General features: G+C 37.0%; 1 protein-coding gene and 1 pseudogene across 1 annotated transcript; both read left to right on the top strand.

The window, feature by feature from the left end:
- The window catches only part of LOC127216534 (zinc finger protein 431-like), a 420,225-nt pseudogene that overhangs the window by 148,532 nt on the left and 250,889 nt on the right, over window positions 1-20,804 (top strand).
- On the top strand, window positions 19,579-20,465 carry LOC127216735 (olfactory receptor 7E24-like). Its single transcript, XM_051177555.1, is given in 2 exon segments — window positions 19,579-20,194; window positions 20,197-20,465. Coding segments are annotated over 2 exon segments (885 nt in total).

Below are 20,804 nucleotides of genomic sequence, written 5' to 3'. Positions count from 1 at the left end.
CTGAGCTCTTCTCTGCCTCTGCTACAGTGCTAGCGTCTGAAGTGAACTACCTAAGAATTAACCAGAAAAGCTTCAGAGGAATGAGCTAGGAGAACACTTCTGATAGCACAGTTCGGACAGCAATAGGCCACTCACTGCTGTGAATATTGCCGCTGCTTTTGTTTTCTGTCATTTTCCTTTACTTGGTGGAAATGATTCCCATATGTTGCTGCCCCCAAAGGAATTCCATTAGCATCACAAAGGAGCAAAATGTTAGCTGCTGGTCCCACTTTATTCCACTTGGAGAGCATTTGCATCATGAAAAGAGTATGTGACAAGACTGGCTGCACTGGCTCTGCAAGAACTCACCCCAGGGAGGGACTTGAGGGCGGCTGCACCTAGGAAGAAGGACTTGGGTAGGAGTGGAACAGCTAAGAGCTTGCCCTCCCAGAGCAAACAGGAAACATCAGCCAATCTTAGGAGCACCCTGGTAACAGGTTTTGGCTTTCGCCAAATTTCCCTTTCGGAAATTGTGGATGAAGTTGGACAAGGCCCAATGGTTCGCACCATTCACAGTCCAGGGCAGGAGTGGGATAAACACCTCTGTGCCTGATGTCCTAGAGAGGGACCTGCTGGGGGAGGCAGAGGTGGATCAGGCGATTCAGAAGACAGCGCTGCTGTGGAGGGTGGGGTCCTGGGGAAGTGAGGGGGAGCTGGCCCAGACCCTGAGTTATTGGAGGGGGGCTTTCTGACGGTTCTTCACTGTTTTCAACAGCAGATTGCTTGGATTCTTTTGAGCTAGGAACTTTGTACTTTGTGACTGAGTTGCCCTAGTGTTGGTGAATCTGCTTCTAGTCTTCAATGACCCTCTTTTCTTTGGCAATTCTCACTCAATGCCTCTTTTAATCTTAAACTGTTGCTTTTCAGAAGTTGTTAGTAAAATATCAGTGCATAATGGCAGCTGTAAGAGCTGGGAGAAGGTAGTCATGTCATTTTTTACAGGCTTCACAAGGCAGCATAGACTCCAACATGGCCACCACAGCTATGGATGGTGCAGGAAGAAAGGAGTCGGCAGGCACAGAGCCTGTAGGTCCTCCCTAAGTCATTTCATACAGTAAGTGGCCAAAGAAGTGGACATCTACACTTCCCAATGTCTCTAATATCTGCCGTCCATGTGTTTTTTATTTGCTGGAGTTCAATTTTCTTAGGGTTATAGGATCCTAATGTAAGACCCTCAGAATGAGGAGTCTTCCAGGTTTGGTCGATACCCCAAGAGCTCAATGTCCAGTCCAGTTGCTGCAAAACGCAAGAGGCTTTAATGAACAGGAAACGTTTGCACAAACTGGCTCCTCCAGCACGCAGGCTAGAGAGAAGCCCCCTCCCCTGGGCCCAGGTGTTTTTAAAGGCAAACCCACAAGGTTAGGGAGGGGGTGGGACCCTCAGTCCATTGAGTAAGTGACCCTTGGAGGCCAGGTGGTCTGCTATTAGGGTCAACAGACCTTAGGGCCTCAGGGTGTGCTAATTAATTTTGTCTGGGCAAACCAGAGTTGCAGCTATCTCTTTGTTTCCTAAGGACCCTATTTACCACCTGCTGACTAACAGGAAAGGAGGGGCAGAAAGGAGGGGCAGTGTGAATTCTTGTCATCTCAGGGCCTGGTGAGAGGAAGCTAGCAAATTCCAAGGAACAGATATTGGTTAGCTTTCCAGGTCAGACCGTCCTTCATTTAACTTCACTTTTTGGTCTCTCACTAAGAAGGGGTCCTTTGGTTTTGCCTTGTAGATCAGATCCTTCAACGTTCCTTTTTCATTAAAGACCCTAGTCAGCAATGCTGAGGATTCATTAGCCATGGCAAATGTAACCCGATATATGTCAGGGTGCACACAGAAATGCAGAAATCTATTATACACTAAAAATATTTATCTGATAAGTACTTGTCTGGATAAGGTCAGCCCAACTTAGTTGTTCCTTTGGTTGGGTTTTACTTTTCATCAAGAAATATGTCTTCCAGTGGTTCTACCACTTCCCGCTTGGGCTCTGATCACAAGAACATGGAATCTGTTTGTAAGACAACCTTAGTGTAGTTTGCAGAATAGTTGTTCTGGTCTAGGAACTTCTTTAGCAGTTCGCAATTGGACAAGACATGCTTTGCCGTGAAAACATTAAGATAGTTCTGCAGGCCTGACTGTCTCTCAGCTATGAATTCCTGGTCCATGTTTCCAATCAGTCTCTAAGGAAGAAGAGGCAAACTCAGGCCTGCAATCTGCAAGCTGTTATTTAGTAAATCAAAATCATTGTCTTCCTTTCTTTCTTTCTTTCTTTCTTTCTTTCTTTCTTTCTTTCTTTCTTTTTCAAGACAGGATTTCTCTGTATTGTTTTAGAGCCTGTCCTGGCACTTGCTCTGTAGACCAGGCTGGCCTCAAACTTACAGAGATCTGCCTGCCTCTGCCTCCTGAGTGCTGGGATTAAAGGCGTACACCACCACTGCCTGGCTTTTTTCTCCACTTTTTAATTGGATTATTTGGTGGGTTTGTTTGTTTGTTTGTTTTTATATCCCAAGCAATCAAGTAGTACCTATTGTTGGGATTCACACATTCACATATTCACAATCACACTTCAGCACTCAGACACTCACACGTGTGACCACACCATACATACAGAACATACATACATATAGATATGTCTTTTAGCCCAAAATTTTCAAAAGTATTTGGGACTTATGTTACATCCTAAAGAGATTAGGCCTCAAAAATTAGAAATTAGAAAAGATAGCTTATGATCATTGAATGATTTTCAGAAGTTATTAGGAAATATTCCAATGGTTACATCCTTTTTTTTTTAAAAAAAAAAAAAAAACCACCTACTGGTGATGTGAAACCTTTAAGCGATATCCTGAAAGGAGATAGTGATCCCAATTCACCTAGACAGCTAACTGAAGAGAGTAGACAAGTTCTCTTACAATCGGAGAATGCAATCCAGCGTCAGCAGATATGCTATATTGACTATGCAAAACCATGGGAGGCTTATGTACTTCCCACATAGCATAGTCTGAATTCTTTCTGTCTTATGATAAAGGGGGCCATTGTTATGGTTGCATTTACCTGTTTCCTCAGTCAAAGTGTTAAATCCTTATTTTAAAGCAGTAGCTTGTATGGTACAAAATGCTGTCTAAGAGATATTTTGCCAGAGAATCAAGCGTAATACATGTTTCCTGTATCAAATAGTAAGTTAATGGTTATTTCAAAACCTTTACAACCAGCAATTAACAGACAAAGGAATGTTTACTTAGATGGTGAGGGGTTACCTCCCCTTTTCTGAGAGTGGGCTCAGGAGCCAGCCATGGCACTCCTGACTTAAGGAGTTAATTTTCTTTTATCATTAGAAGTTTCCTTTCTCTGTATAGATTTAGGGCCTAAGTTTTCCAGCTTTTATTAATTATAATTGCTTAGTTTTTGGAAAAAATTGATATAGACTATTACAATTTGTACTAACACATCCTTTTGTATTCCCTAAAATTGTAAGGAGTAATCCTGTTAAAAAATGCTATGTTAGTTTTTACTGATGGTTCTTCTGATGGAAAAGCAGCTTATGTTATTTATTGATGGGAAAAGAATATGTAATACAGACTGATCCAGCTTCAGCTCAGATAGTTGAATTACGAGCTGTTGCAATAGTTTTTCAGCTCCTAATGAATGATTCATTTAACTTATATACTGATAGTCATTATGTTTTCAGAGCTCTTCAAGTTTTAGAGATAGTTCCATATTGGAACTAGTAATAATCAGGTTAAATTACTGTTTGAGCAAATTCAAAGTGCCATTCATCAAAGAAAGGTACCGTGCTTTGTGGGTCATATAAGAGCTCATTCAAATCTTCCCAGCCCACTGGCAGAAGGTAATGGTTCAGCTGATAGACTGACAGAAATAGTCACTTTATCTCAGGTAGAATTAGCTCAGCAGTCACACAGCTTTCATCATCAAAATAGTAATAGTCTAAGAAAACAGTTTGGTTTAACTAGAGAGACACAGAAGGCCATTCAGGTTACTTCCAGATCTATATCCTGGCTGGCCTCTCCACTAACTTGTGGGGAAGAGATCTCTTAGAAGAGATGGAATTTGTCCTTACTATCCAAACCCTCGCCCAAGGTACTCTGCCAAGATCTCACAGCAATGTTGGTACACCCAGTTTTGGCTAAGGCCTTGAGTATCTGACAGACCACAACAAAAGCAGGAAGGTAGAAAACTTTAAAAGACCTACAGAATATGGCATTTAAAATGGTTTAGGGTTTTTCTTGATAACGAGGCACACCTGCATCAGAAAGAAAGATAGAATCAAAGAAACTCGTTATGGAGTTTACTTCCAATATGGCAAGACTAGCCATTTGGATAAGATACTGCTCTTGTCTGGACTGTTTGACTTTATGCTGTGTAAACTGGACATGCAGGACCCACAGGAAAGTGACTGCTGATGTAAGATGGACATTGCTACAGGGTTCCTCCTTCATGGAAGAGTCTGCCAGACACACTATGGCCTATAGGCTGAAAATGGAACATTACAGAAGACCTTCAGGTACCTGACCAGGTAGCGAGATGTCTCTGTCATTTCTAGAGTTTATATATTGCCCTTCTGTGGTCTTTGAGGGAGTTGAAGACAGATAGTTATGATTATAGTGTTCCTTAGTTAAGATTAAAGATAAGTTACATGTAAGTCTTTAGACTCACAAAGATAATTTTTTAAAAATTTTACTAAATGTTTATGGACTAAATATTGTTAACTGTGATTATTTGATAACTGTTGTGTGATATATTTTGCTATGTTAATGTTAAAACCCTTCTTTTTACTTTAGACCGAAGAGAGGAGATGATGGGAGATGTCATTCTGTAAATATGTTTCTCTTATTGGTTAATGAATAAAGCACTGTTGGCCAGGAAACACCCAACAATAGAAAGACCAGTATGACACCACCAGAATCTAGGGACTCTGCACCAACTAGACCTGGACACACCAAAGCAGAGGAAACAGAAGAAAACAACTTAAACAATAACTTCATAAAAATGATAGAGACCCTCAAAGATGATATGAGAAAATCCATTAAAGAAATAAAAGATAAAAGAAACAAAAAAGTGGAATAGAGGAAAGACCAAGCAAAAAATGCAAGAAATGAACAAATCTTTTAAAGAAAATAAGGAAAGCCAAGAAAATACAAACAGATGAAGGAAACAATTCAAACACTTCAAGACCTGAAAATTGAAATTGAGACAATAAAGAAAATACAAACTGAGGGAATACTGGAAATAGAAAAAACTGGGTAAACCATCAGGAACTACAGATGCAAGCATAACAGAATACAAAAGATTGAAGAGAGAATCTCAGGCGCTGAAGATAAACTAGAGGAAATAGATTCATCAACCAAAGAAAATCGTAAATCCAACAAATCCTTAATATAAAACATCCAGGAAATGTGGGACACTGTGAAAAGGCCAAACCTAAGAACAATAGGTATAGAAGAAGGCAAAAAAGCCCAGCTCAAAAGTGCAGAAAATATATTCAACAAAATCATTGAAGAAAATTTACCCAATCTGAAGAAGGACATGCCTATGAAAGCACAAGAAGCATAGCATACACCAAATAGACTGGACCCCCCCCCCAAAAAAAAAAAAGTTCCCTCGCCACATAATAATCAAAACACCTAACATCCACAATAAAGAAAGAATATTAAGGGCAGCAAAAGGAAAAGGCCAGGTAATATATAAAGGCAGATTTATCAATATTACACCTGACTTCTCCATAAAAACTCTCAAGACCAGAAGTTCCTGGATAGATGTTCTACAAATACTAAGAGTCCACGTATGCCAGCCCAGGCTACTATACCCAGCAAAACTCTCAATCATTATAGATTGAGAAAACAAGATATTCAATGATAAAGCCAGATTTTCACAATACATGTCCACAAATCCAGCCCTACAGTAAATTCTGGAAGGAAAATTCCAACCTAAGGAAGTTAAATATGCTCACAAAGACATAGGCAATAGATAATCCCACTTTAGCAGAACGCAATAGAAAGTGGGGCAAATATATTCACTACACCACTGCCAACAACAAATCTAAAACAAACAAGAATTAATTAACAATCAATGGTCCTTACTCTCTCTCAACATTAAAGGTCTTAACCAACCTACAAAAAGACACAGGCTAACAGAATGGATATGAAGACAGAATCCATCATTCTGCTACATACAAGAAACACATCTAAGCTTCAAAGATAGACATTACTTCAGGGTTCAAAGGGCTGGGAAAAGATCTTCCAATCAAATGGACCCAAGAGGCAAGCAGGTATAGCTATCCTAATATCTAACAAGTTAGACTTCAAACCAAAATCCATCAAAAGAGAGGAAGAAGGTCATTTCATATTCATCACAGGAGAATCAAAATGAAGTCTCAATTCTGAACATCTATGCCACGAATACAGAGGCACCAACATTTGTAAAAGATACGCTACTAAAACTCAAAGCTGACATAAAACCTCACACACTTATGTAGTGGGAGACTTCAGCACCCCACTCTTACAATTAGACAGGACCACCAGGCAGAAACTTAACAAAGAAACAAAAGAACTAACAGAAGTTAGGTCCAAACTGGATTTAGCAGACATCTATAGAATATTCCATCCAAACACAAAAGAATATACCTTTTTCTCAGCTCCACATGGAATCTTCTCTAAAATTGACTACACACTAGGCAACATAATAACCCTCAAAAGATACAAAAAAAAAAAAAAAATTGGAATAGTCTCATCTATCTTATCAGACCACCATGCTTTAAAGTTGGAATTCAACAACAACACAAATCGCAGAAAACCTACAAACTCATGGAAACTGAACAATGTGCAACGCACCATACCTGGGTCAAAGAAGAAATAAAGGAAGAAATTAAGGACTTCCTAAAATTCAACGAGAATGAGAACACAACATACCCGATTCTATGGGACACCTTGAAAACAGTGCTACCAGAGAAGTTCATTGCACTAAGTGCCCATATAAAGAGAGTGGAGGATAATCAAATTAGAGAATTAACAGCTCAACTGAAAGCCTTAGAACAAAAAGAAGTAAATCACCCCAGAGGAGTAGATGCCAGGAAATAATCAATTTGAGGGTTGAAATCAATAAAGTAGAAACCAGGAAAACAATACAAAAAAATCAATGTAACAAACAGTTGGTTTTTCAAGAGAATCAACAAGATAGACAAACCTTTATCCAAACTAACCAAAAAGCACAGAGAGACAACATGCAAGTTAACAAAATTAGAAATGAAAAGGGGGACACAACAACGGACACAGAGGAGAAATCCAGACAATTTTCAGGTCATACTTTGAAAACCTGTACTCCACCAAATTTGAAAATTCAAAGGAAATGATCAAATTTCTGGATAACTATCACTTACCAAAATTAAATCAAGAACAGATAAGCAACTTAAATAGACATATAACCACAAATGAAATAGAAGCAGTCATCAAAAGCCTCCCAACCAAAAAAAGCCCAGGGCCAGATGGCTTCAGTGCAGAATTCTACCACAAATTCAAAGAAGAGCTAACACCAATACTCCTCAAATTGTCCCACACAGTAGAAGCAGAAGGTTCATTACCAAATTATCTTGGTATTCAAGCCACAGAAAGATGCAACTAAGAAAGAGAACTACAGACCAATATCCCTCATGAACATTGATGCAAAAATACTCAATAAAATACTGGCAAATCGAATCCAAGAACATATCAGAGAAATCATCCACCATGACCAAGTAAGCTTCATCCCAGGGATGCAAGGATGATTCAACATAAAAAAAAAAAATCTATCAATGTGTTCCACCATATAAACAAGCTGAAAAAGAAAAACCACATGGTCATCTCCCTAGATGCTGAAAAAGCCTTTGACAAAATTCAACACACTTTCATGATAAAGGTGTTGGAGAGATCAGGGATAACAGGAATATACTTAAACATAATAAAAGCAATATACAGTAAACCAACAGCCAACATCAAATTTACTGGAAACAAGCGTAAGGTGATTCCTCTAAAATCTAAAATATTGTACTTGAAGTTCTAGCTAAAGCTATAAGACAACAAAAGGAGATCAAGGGGATCCAAATTGGAAAGGAAGAAGTCAAACTGTCTCTATTTGCAGATGATATGATAGTTTAGTGTTTTCTTGTTTTCCACTTTTCCTGTACATTTTGTGGTAAGGATTTGTTGGATTTAACATTTTCTTTGGTCGATGAATCTATTTTCTCTAGTTTATCTTCAGCACCTGAGATTCTCTCTTCAATCTTTTGTATTCTGTTGGTTATGCTTGCTTGCATTTGTAGTTCCTTTTGGTTGCCCAGCTTTTTATTAACAGCATTCCCTCAGTTTGTGTTTTCTTTATTGTCTCTATTTCAGTTTTCAGGTCTTGAACTGTTTGAATTGTTTCCTTAATCTGTTTTTTTTTTTTTTTTTTTGGCTTTTCCTGCCTAGCTATTGGCAATTCATCTCCATGTTAGACCATCAGGTTTTTTAGACAGGCAAAGAATCACAGTTTCACAGAGTTAAACAAATGTAACATAAAGAAATGCAATACATCATTTCATAACTAAAACAAATGTTCATAGCATAAACAAATGTGACACATCTTAAAATATTATTCTACAACAAAGTACCTCAAGTGGTTATATCTCTTTGTGTCTCTTGCTAACTATCCTCTGCCTTTAGAAGTGCTTCTTTGTAAACTTACTCATCTTTAGGGTAGACACCAATCACTCATTGGTCATAAGGAACAGAGGGCTTTTCAAGTCTGTCCTTCATTATTATGGCACAGCAAGGAAATCACTCAATCCAGTAAGCACTGAGATTTTAGTTAGCAGCAATATGTCAATTATTGATTTACCATCATGAATCTCACAGATGGGAGGGTGCCAACATTAAACAGTCTCAGCTTTGACCTCTGTGAACTATATGTTCTTATTTTTTTTTTGTGTGTGTGTTAATAGAAACTCACACAAATACCTTTTTGTGTATAATGTTTTAATTAACTTATCCTTTGAACTCATGACAAAACAAAATAACATTTTCTAGACTATTTTCTTAACCACCAGAAATGGCACTGTAAATTGACTGCAATTATCTTAATATCACTGTGTTCTATTGGATGTTCCTATTATGAGGCAACAAGCTGTGTGCTCTTGTTTCAACCCATGGGATTTATATCCCAGTAATGAAGTATCTATTTTACTATTATTTTCAAAATTCAAAGTACCACATCATTTTAACATACCTAAAATAGCTTTTAAAGTAAAAAAAAAAAAAAGATTCAAAACTAGTTTTCACTCATTTATATAGCTATGGGCATAGGATGTTATCACAGGAGTGGGTGTATTAAAAACTCAAAAGGCCATTGCACTACAGAAAGAAATTCTTTGGCTTCTATCCTAGTTTTCTTGATACCTTCTTAGATTCTAAAATAAAGCAATGAGTTTTAACAACTCATATTCTAGAGGGACATCAGTCACAGAACACACAAAAATATCAAAGAATAAGTAATGAGGTCCTAATTCAACATCTGTTCTCTTTGCATCCCTGTAGGAAGCCAGTGAATTTTCTCTATCCTCTTCTAGGTGATATCAGATCACGCAATATCTAACAGACATATTTTCAGCTCTGGAAAAGGATACTGCTTAGCATACAAAACAAACTTACATATTTCAATGGTTAAGACCTCTGGAAATATGCTTCAACATGTTAACTCATGGGGCATGTTTTGTAGACAGAAGGTGATTATTTCTTTTTGGGTGATATTAAATCCACTTGCACTTTTTTTTGTGTGTGTGTATATACATCTATGTATGTGTGTTTTTATATATGTGTGTATGTATATGTATCTAAATATCACATGTGAGCATATAAATAGATTTACATCTATGCAGTTATGTATGCATATGCAAATTTATAAATATATATGCTTGTATTTCTGTTTGTATCAATTATATGCATATTATTATGACAATTATATTTTATATGTATGTACTTGCACCCATATATATTTGATCTATACTCATTTTGTTGACCATTTTTCATGTTTATAATGAAGAAATAATACACTGGGTGATGGTGGTGCACTCCTTTAATCCCAGCACTTGAGAGGCAGAGGCAGGCAGATTTCTGTAAGTTCAAGGTCTACAGAGTGAGTTTCATAATATTAAAATTAACAAGTAAAATATCTGGTTCATAAGACAAAAGTCTGTACCTCGTGTTGAATGCATGTGTTACTGAGCAATGCTTGTGCAGCTCTGTAACCTTTCTAATTATAACCCATCAAATTTAAAGGCTGACCATGCCACCCGTGAATCAAAACATATGATAGCCTGATTAATAGCCTGGACATGCAGTACTACTATGCATATGTTTGTGGTAACCGATATTTCTTTCACTGGACCTAAGACCCATTGAAGAAGAGGGAAATCCTGTGTGGCTGCAGACCTAGCCAAATGCCAGAAGTAATGAGGTCAAGAATCTTGGAGAAAAACCTAAACCTGCCACTTTATTAAACCAGCAAAATTCCTAATTACATTATAAATATTTGTCCTTATAATCATAGATAAGTTTATTTCTCATCCCTCATCTAAGAAAATTCCTTTTTCAACAGACAAATAATATTATGTAAAATCACAGCCAATCAAAATGCAGATTGATGTATGTAAAAAAACAACTTTTTCATACATAGTTCAGAGATCATTATGGAAAAAGAGGAGTGAATTCCGTAAAAGCCAAAGTAAAAGAAAATGTGCTGTGAGACTGTGTCTCTTATAAATATCTGAAGCTACATACATAAAGTCTCAATAACATGGCTATGAGTTGCACAAAATCAATGTCAACATACATGCCAACATTGAAGAGGAAAAGCTAATGAGGCCTCAACCCTGCACAAAGAACTTAGGATATTATGGAATACTAAGAGATAGTCTTCCCTAGTTGGTTATTCAGTATCAAATGGTTATCCCTGAAGACATACACATATAAGTAATTTTGTATATACTGAGAAGCTTGTATTTATATATTTAGAAATACATCTAGGCACAACATAAAAACTTATACACACACATACACACATATGTGCATAAAATCTGTTAATGAAAATTAGAAATATACCTAGGCACAACATAAAAACTTATACACACACATACACACATATGTGTATAAAATCAGTTAATGAAAATAGGCTACCCAGCATGGGACTGACTCAGGCCCCCCTGAATATGGGTCTCAGCCAGAAGGACTGAGCAGTCTAAGGGACCTCAGACAGTGGAGCCAGGCTTATCCCTGATGCACAAAAGGACCTTGCTAACATATCCCCCATGGAGGGATAAATGCCTTAACCTAGAGACAGTAGAGAAGCCCTAGTCCCTACTTCACATGACCTGTCAGATCTACATGACCCCAACTGGATGGCATTCCCCTACCAGAGGTAGGGAGGGAATGAGGGAGGGAGGGAGAGGGAACTGGGATTGACATGTAAAATAATAAATTAAATTAAAAAAATGCTTTGACTCCAAAATTTAAGTTGAAGGACAAGTTACTGGGGAAAAGGATTTCTATTTTTGTTTCCACAGAAAATGAAAAGATGTGGATTCCTTCCAGACTAATGTGGTTTGATCAAGCTAGACTGCCTGAAACAGAGTACCAGGTGATCCTACATTCAAAACAGCTGGACAAAGCAGCCTTACAGACTACAGCCAGGATTTCTGCATCTTCTTCGAATCCCCCATGACAGCGCCCCTTACCAGCAGGAAGTAGTTAGGAAAGAACGACACCCAAATTCCCAAATATTGTCTATAAATGGTTGTTTTCATTTAAATGGACTTGGTTATATAAAATAAATAAATAAATAAAATTAAAAAATAATAATAAAAAAGAAAGAAAATAGGCTACAAATTTGAAAAAGAACAAAGAGAGTCCATGGGAATGTTTGGAAGGAGCAAAGGGAATGGGGTATATGATGAAGTTCTATTTTATTCTCAAAAATTAAAAGTATTCACATCTATAAATTAATATATTATTGTTACATCCAAGTATGTGTCCTAACAATATTTTACTTTATGTTCAACTCACAGTTTTAATACATTAGTTGTAATTATTTTACTTCATGGAGTAATCTCAGGTTCACTGTTTTTGTCATGTCCTACGATAGTAAACTTTGAACATAGGAAATATAGTATACACATTGATTTTTCATGCTATGTATCTTTGAGGAAGATATTTTCTAATTTATATAGATATTATAGAATTAAAATAAAAAGTATTTGAAGCAAATTTTTTTTTAAAAAATAAATCTGACTAACTAAAAAGTTCACAAATACACAAAGGCCCTGAAATTAGGTGAAAAACTATTTACTCAGAATATCTGATGTGGTGTTTTTTCTGGTCCTTTTTTATGAGTTCAGAAACTCTGCTTTAGAATAGCTTTTATTGGTTACAAAGTACTTAATGAATATCAAATATTATTGTCTTCAAAACTCAGTGAGTATATGAATATTTTATATTTATATCTCAAGTATTGTTTTATACAGACTTGTATAAAACTTATGGACTTTGAATTCTTTTTACTTCTGAATTATTTGAGTCTATACATTTTGCCATCCAAATATATATGTATGTATATATGTATATAATAAAACACATACACCACACACACACATATATACATATACATATATATATATCCTTCCAACTGGTTATAGATTTTTTTATCAATCTTCATATGCCAATATTGATTTTGTATGTTGTCTAATGTGTGTGCCTAATGCCTTCGAGGAAGCATATATCATAGTACCTTTTGTTCCTCACATACTCTGGTTTCCATTTACAGGTGCATTTGTCTTTCAGTGAAGCACAGTGACTTCAAATGTTTTGTCTGATGTGATCTCAATTCAGTTAGGACATGACTTAGTTTCACATTCACTCTTTTTTTTTTTTGCAGTCTTAGTAAGTTTAATGACTTCAGCTTTCTAATCTGCACACAAACACACACAGATATAAGGTGCCTTGCCCAATGCCAGGCCATAGCAAGAGCAACAGGACATCGTGAGTCCGCCAGAAACCAGCCTCCAGACCCTTCCCTGTGTTTGGAATCAGTTCTCTTTGGACTCCAGAAAGTAAGGACCCTGTACAACACCTGGAAGCTTTCTCACATCGCAGCTCGCAAGGAGGCCAATTGAATCAGAATTAGGGTAGTCACAAGTTCACTGTACCTAGCAGTGGGCAATTCTAGCCAGCTCTTCTTTACCCCGGGCCACGCCCCCGCTGATAGGCTTCTTGTATTTGCCTGAGCTTGACATCCCAAAGAGGAACCCAAGGCCTGGTTCTTCACTGTGACTGCACCAAAGCTGGAGCAGGATCCTCGAGTTCTCTGGGCCGCAGCCCGCGGGGGGCCGTCCGTTTGTTGGTGAAGGGTGCCACTGGTCCTGGATGCTAGGGTTGTCCGTGTGGAAGGGCTTGCGGATACGGATCACATCCAAACCGGACTGGTCTGCCAGCTTCTGCACCAGTGATGCGATCTCCTCCACCGACTTGCAGTTGACATTTTCCTCAAGCACGGCCCTGTTAAGGTATTCGGCCACAATTCTCTTTAGGCATTCTTTCCAAAAATTATCATGTTTATGACTTGTGTGATCACAAGTGAGAAATTCCAGATAATTCAAAAATGGAAAATAGTTGTTGAACTTCCATCTCTAGTAACCACCATCAAAATTAAGAATATCTACCATCAATGCTTATACTGTAACACTAATACTGAATTATGCCAAATAACATTACATAAAGTAGTATACTATTGCTTATAAATTCTGAATACTTTGTATTTATACTACTATACATGAGTATATTTTTTTCTGTATAAAAGTTCCAGAAGAAAGCTCTTAAATTGAATGTAACTCATTTAATCTAATATAATTATACATAGATGCTAGATAGATATATAGATAGATGGTATATATAGGTAGATAGATATACAGATAGATGACAGATACATGGATTGATATCAACAATTAATGAAAATAGAGGTAACAAATCTGAAAAAGAAAGAATGGTATATGTGATTTCTTGGAGGTAGGAAAGAGAAGGGGGGTTATGTAATTATACAATAATCTCAAGCAATAAAAATAATTACCAAAAGAGTGAATAAATTTAACAGGCATACTTAATTGCAAATGGCCATATTTTCATCACATATTTTGGTTTCTAATCATTTGAGTTTCCCATCCTATTCACAACGACATGGTAATGTCTGTAACTCAAGAGTAGAGAGAATGTACATTCTAAAATTGGAGTATATATTTCTCATTTGGAAAGAAATATACAGTTCCTGGAGTTGTCTGTTGTTGATTGCTTCAAAGAGATGAGAATGTGATTGATAGCACTGAGGTGAGCCTCCCATGTTGTGAGTGCTAGATGTATAAAAATGCGTTTTATTCTACTGAAATGGAATAGTATCAGGTGAGATGTGTGTGTACGCGTGCACACAATACAGCCCAAAGAAGAACAATCCAAAGCCTACATACAGAAAAACATTTTATCATTTCTTCTCCTCTTCTCCTTCCATAAATTGCAACCACTCCCTAGAGACTGAGAGAACATTGACCAATTTGGGTAATTAGCTCTATTAGTGAGATTTTTATGGGCCATAAAGAGACAATAACCAGTTTTTCTAGTCATCCCTCACTGTAGCTCAATTAGTTACGAATATCTATGCCTCTTCATCCATGGCCTTCACATTGAGAATTATCTCTTTGTAATCATATTCATCTTTAGGACAGAAACAGACTATTCACTGGGCACAGGAAATGGAGGTCTCTTCAGATTTTCACTTCGTTATTATGGCTCAGCAAGGAAGGAGCACAACCCAGTAAGCATTAAGGGAGATTATTGTATTGTTAGAAATATGGTAATTATTGATTTGTAATCATGAACTTCATGGGTAGGAGAATGCCAATGTAAAACAACTTCTTTTTTTTATATTTTCTTTTTTATATTTATTTTTATTTTATTTTATTTTATATAACAAAGTCCAATTAAATGAAAACAACCATTTATACACAATATTTGGGAATTTGGGCATCGTTCTTTCTAAGCTACTTCCTGCTGGTAAGGGGTGCTGTCTTGGGGGGGGATTCGAAGAAGATTCAGATATCCTGGCTGTAGTCTGTAGGGCTGTTTTGTCCAGCTGTTTTGAATGTAGGATCACCTTGTACTCTGCTTCAGGCGGTCTGGCATGACCAAAACACATTAGTCTGGAAGGAATCCACATCTTTTCATTTTCTGTGGAAACAAAAATAGAAATCCTTTTCCCCAGTAACTTGTCCTTCAACTTAAATTTTGGAGTCAAAGCATTTTTTAAATTTAATTTATTGTTTTACATGTCGATCCCAGTTCCCTCTCCTTCCCTCCCTCCCTCCCTCCCCCCCAACCTTCCCTCCCCCCTTCCCTCCCTTTTATCCTCTCTGCCCTCTCACATGCACTCTAAACACCCTCCCCTCCCATCCCCCACCCCAATTCCATGTGTAGGGGAATGCCATCTAGTTAGGGTCATGTAGATCTGACAGGTCCTGTGAAGTAGTGACTAGGGCTTCTCTACTGTCTCTAGATTAAGGCAGTTATCCCTCCCTGGGGGATGTGTTCACAAAGTCCTTTTGTGCACCAGGGATACATCCTGGCTCCACTGTCTGAGGTCCCTTAGACTGCTCAGTCCTTCTGGCTGAGACCCATATTCAGGGGGGCCTGAGTCAGTTCCATGCTGGCTTCCCAGCTATCAGTCTGGGGGCCCATTAGCTCCTCCTTGTTCAGGTAAGCTGTCTCTGTGTGCTTCTGCCACGTGGTCTTGTCCTCTCCATCTGCTTCTGGGTTCTAGTTTGACTCAGTGTTTATGTATGGGTGTTTGCTCCTATTTTCAACAGGCATTAGTTGAAGGCTCCATGGAGAAGTTTCTTCAAGTGCCATCCACTTACCTGCGAATTTCAAGATACCATTATTTTTTTCTGCAGAGTAGTATTCCATTGTGTAGATGTGCCACATCTTCATTAACCGTTCTTCAATTGAGGGGCATCTAGGTTGCTTCCAGGTTCTTGTTATTACAAATAGTGCTGCTATGAACATAGTTGAGCACATGTCTTTGTTGCATGGACGTGGATCATTTGAGTATATGCCTAAAAGGGGGATTGCCAGGTCCTGTGGTAGACTATTTCCCATTTTCCTGAGGAACCGCCATACTGATCTCCAAAATGGCTGTATGAGTTTGCACTCCCACCAGCAGTGGAGGAGTGTTCCACTTTCTCCACATCCTCTCCAACATAAGTCATCACTGGTGTTTCTAATTTTAGCCATTCTGGCAGGGGTAAGATGGTATCTCAAAGTTGTAAAACAACTTCTGTTAGGACTTCTATGTTTCTTTTTTTTTGGTGTGGCGAGGTAAAAGAAACCTTACTCAGAAATTCTATCATGCCTACAATATTGTACTTCCTCGATATGGTTAACACATAGAAAAAGAAAAATCAGATTTTCTGAACCACTTGTTATGCAATACAGATGGTCCTGTAAGGAGAACAGGATCAACTTAACATTTTTTCTATTGGGCCTTAAGTGATATGCTAAACTATGTCCTTGTTCTTTACTCTATGAGTTTAATTTTAATTTCCAGTAGCAAAAAATAGACACGGTACTATGAATTTGCAGATCACAAAGGATTATAATATTTTAACTACTCCAGTTATGTTAAGAAATAATATAACTGTAGTCTTCATAACTGAGGTTGTTTTAAATTGGCATTCTCCTGTCTGGAGTGTGTGTGTGTGTTTTAATAAAAATGAATGAAAAAAGTGTTTATACTGGGGCCTGACTCTTTTTGAAAACAGTTATATACAAGAGGATTTTTTTCAGATCCATTAAAGACTGAATGTCCTCTGCAATTTTGCTATGGAAAGAGATTTTTTGGATATGTTCTTATCTCTCCAAAGAAGGCAAAGACTTGCACAAGCATAGACATTACAGGAAAGTCAATCACAGAAAGAACAATAAGGTTACAATTACATAATTGTTTTCACCACTGTAAGACCTCCATACAGCTTTCCACATCTTATTGGTCATTGTATCAGGATACAATATATCAAACAGAAACACACTCTCAGTTCTGGACTAGAATAATATATAAGACACTAACAAGACTTACAGAATACATCTAACATATCCTGATGTTTGGTTATGATCTCTGGAAATCTGCTTAAACATTTCAACCCATGGAACATGTTTTAGAGATAGGTATGACAATTTAGTTTTGAGTGTAATTAGACCCACTTGAAATATTTTTGTACTATAAGGAAGAGCCTTTAACATGATTAGAAAAGAGGGAGTACCACAATACAAAATAAACTGTCTTAACCATTGAAACTATGCTTCCATGTATCCCAGCCGGCACATAATCTCTGTGGCTTTACACAGCCCTCTTTTTCTTCCTTTCCTTTCTTGTTTTCAGGAATATTTCATGGAATCATGATAGCCCATGACTGTGTTTATATCCTGGGCATCTAGGGTTTAATCATATCCACATTCATCAGTTACTGGAAAAAAATGGAATTTTGAATAGCTAAAAAGGAGACAGGTAACAATGCAAGAAATATGAAATACATTTCTAAGCTACAGTTTTCATTTTTTCCATTGAGAGTTTTATGCATATATCTAATGTGTTTTGATCAATTTGATTCGCTCTCCCTACTCTTCAATTCCTTCTCAAACACTAATCTTATTCCCATAACCACTTTATTAATTTTCAAAATCTTCTCAGTCTACTTAGTCCTGACAGTGACTATGAGTGTAGGATCATCTATTAGAGAACTGACAACCTAAATACTTGCTGGAAAAATATGAATATCTAAATATCCATGGATTAGTTCAGTTACCAAAAATCATCAAAGTAGCTTCTTTTACAGTTAGTAGTGGTTAATACAGAATATTGCAACTGGTCAAAGTACAGAGAATACAAAACTTTGGGATTTTCAGGCCTACATAAACTATATTTCATTGCAGGTTTTAGCTTATTTAAACTGTGGTATCTATAAAGTTGGTACTTCTATAGTGACAGAATTCATTTTGCAAATCTCCTGCAATGATCATTATTTATAAAATTCAGTATTTCTCTTACTCACCACAATGTAAATGGCTTCTATTCTTACTGTTTCCACTGGAAAAAAAGATAGAAAGTTTAGACATACTCTAACCAATAGGAGATTTCTGATGCAGGACTGAAACATTTATGCTGTGCCTCTAATCCTAAGGCAATATGTCCTCTATTGGAGCTTAGTGAAACTATTACTATTAAAATGACATTTCATGTTTTGTTGACAAAACCCAATTGTTAAGATATCAGGTATGTTATGTTGTTGCATCTCATGAATGAAAGGACATGGGTAGGTACAATGATTACATTTAATCTAGAAAACAAATGTTGATTAGTACTAGTAATTTTCTGTAGTCATGTATTGTTAAACACGAGACTACTTGTGACATGGACAGGCAAAAACATTTCAAATAATTTCTTGATAATATAAAACCCACTGCCTAAATGAGGTCTACCACAGGTAATGTCTGTTCCTTAAATTGTTTGACCTGGGCATAACTATTTGACTGAAAGACTTATAAACATGTTTTAATGTAATTATTACACTTTACAGAAAATATGTCAAATTCTTATTGGCCAGCATGGATGTAGATAAAATGTGTGTCTTGAAAAAAGTTGTGGGTTAAATGAGGCAGAGGGGAAGAAGCAAGGGCTTATATCATTTCCTTAGAACCAAAGATATGTAAATTATTTTTTAAAAAATTTCTTAATCAGCATATATTAGCATTGTGATACATTCAGGCAAAGCATGTTTAATGCTTCTTATTTTCTCCATCTCCTTAAGATCTGCTACCTTTGTTTCCTTTGCAGCTTCCTAGACCATTTTCTGTTACTGTTTATGCCCCATGTCCTTTTGCCCACTGGCCATCCTTATTTCTCATATGTTATTTTCCACTTTTGGTTCCCTCTCTACAATGACAGTTTTAGCTACAATTGCACCTTTTAAAATATAGACACATATACATTGTGTATAATTCAAATAAGAGGGAGAATGTGTGATCTTGTTTTCTCTCTAAAATTGGTTTACCGGACAATATATAGTACCTATAGATTAGTTCAATTAGTTTTCTACTTTATCAAGGGAGAATGATAACACATAAGGTCTGCATTTTACCATGATCACAGAAAGTTTAACACTAAGGGTATGTAGCTTTCCAGCATCTGCCCAGTGTTTTAATCTCTAAAGGTGTGTAGAGAAGTAGTTAGATACAAATGAAAATACATTGTTTCAGAGACTCAGAAATATTACTGCCTATCTGAAGATAGATAGTATGAACCATTGCCTTATAAACACTTGAACTGAAATTACCTATATATTCTTTAAAGCCTGATTTGTGTTTACTTCTCAACTATTTTAAAAGGCAACCAAGGATTATAAAAAGCCAAAACATAACATGTGATTCAGAATTCTGTCTCATGAGTCTCTCAGAAGATCCACACCTGCAGCCCATCCTTGTTGGACTCTTCCTGTCCATGTACCTGGTCACAGCGCTTGGGAACCTGCTCATTATCCTGGCTGTCACTAATGACTCCCACCTCCATACACCCATGTACTTCTTCCTTGCCAACTTGTCCTTTGTTGACATCTGTTTTATCTCCACCACAGTCCCAAAGATGACTTTGAACATTCAGACACATAGTGAAGCTATCACTTGTGTAGGCTGCCTGACACAAATGTCTCTTTTTATACTGTTTCTAGTTATGGATGACATGCTTCTGACTGCCATGGCCTATGACCAGTATGTGGCCATCTGTCACCCCCTGCATTATCCAGTGATTATGAACCCTTGCTTCTGTGTTTTCTTGGTCTTGGTATCTTACTTTATTAGCTTTGTTGGCTCCCAAGTGCATAATTTGATTATTTTACAATGTACCTACTTCAATAGCATAGACATTTTTAATTTCTTTTGTCACCCTTCTCAGGTTTTTAATATTTCCTGTTCTGATACTTTTACCAAAAATATAGTGACATATTTTGTTGGTGCTATATTTGGTTTTCTACCTGTCTCGGGAATCGTTTTTTCCTACTGCAAAATTTTTCCTCCATTATGAAAATCTCTTAATCAGGTGGACAGTATAAAGTCTTCTTTACCTGTGGGTCTCACCTGTCTGTTGTATGTTTATTTTATAGAACAGGCATTTGGGAGTATCTTGGTTCAGCTCTGTCACACTTTCCCAGCAATAGCATCATGGCCACATTAGTGTACACTGTCATTACCCCTATGCTGAATTCCTTCATTTATAGCCTGAGGAACAAGGATTTTGTTAGTGCTCTGAAGAGAGTTTATAGGAAGACAATTTAATCTCAGTCATCTTGTCTTCACCTGGAAAATATGTTAGGATATACTCAAAATTTTACTATTTAAAACTTCACTTATGTCCACCCTTGTTTTTTTCCAAATGCAGAGGTCATGAAGTACATTTTACTTGGAATACTAATACATGTTGCAAATTGAATGTGTTTTTAAAAATATACTTATAGTAACCCTAAAAAACAAAACACAAATATTCCCCTTATAATCCTCACTCCTTTGAAACTTCCATGGGTTAGTTAATTTTCTTTGAAATATATATTAGCTTCTTGTAGTATTGCATAGTTGAGTTGTTGAAGTCTACTTTCAGTAGAATAATTAGATTTTAGA

Source organism: Phodopus roborovskii, unplaced genomic scaffold, assembly GCF_943737965.1.
Source record: "Phodopus roborovskii unplaced genomic scaffold, PHOROB, whole genome shotgun sequence".
Taxonomy (NCBI): Eukaryota; Metazoa; Chordata; class Mammalia; order Rodentia; family Cricetidae; genus Phodopus; species Phodopus roborovskii.
This window is presented reverse-complemented; position numbering and strand designations above follow the sequence as displayed.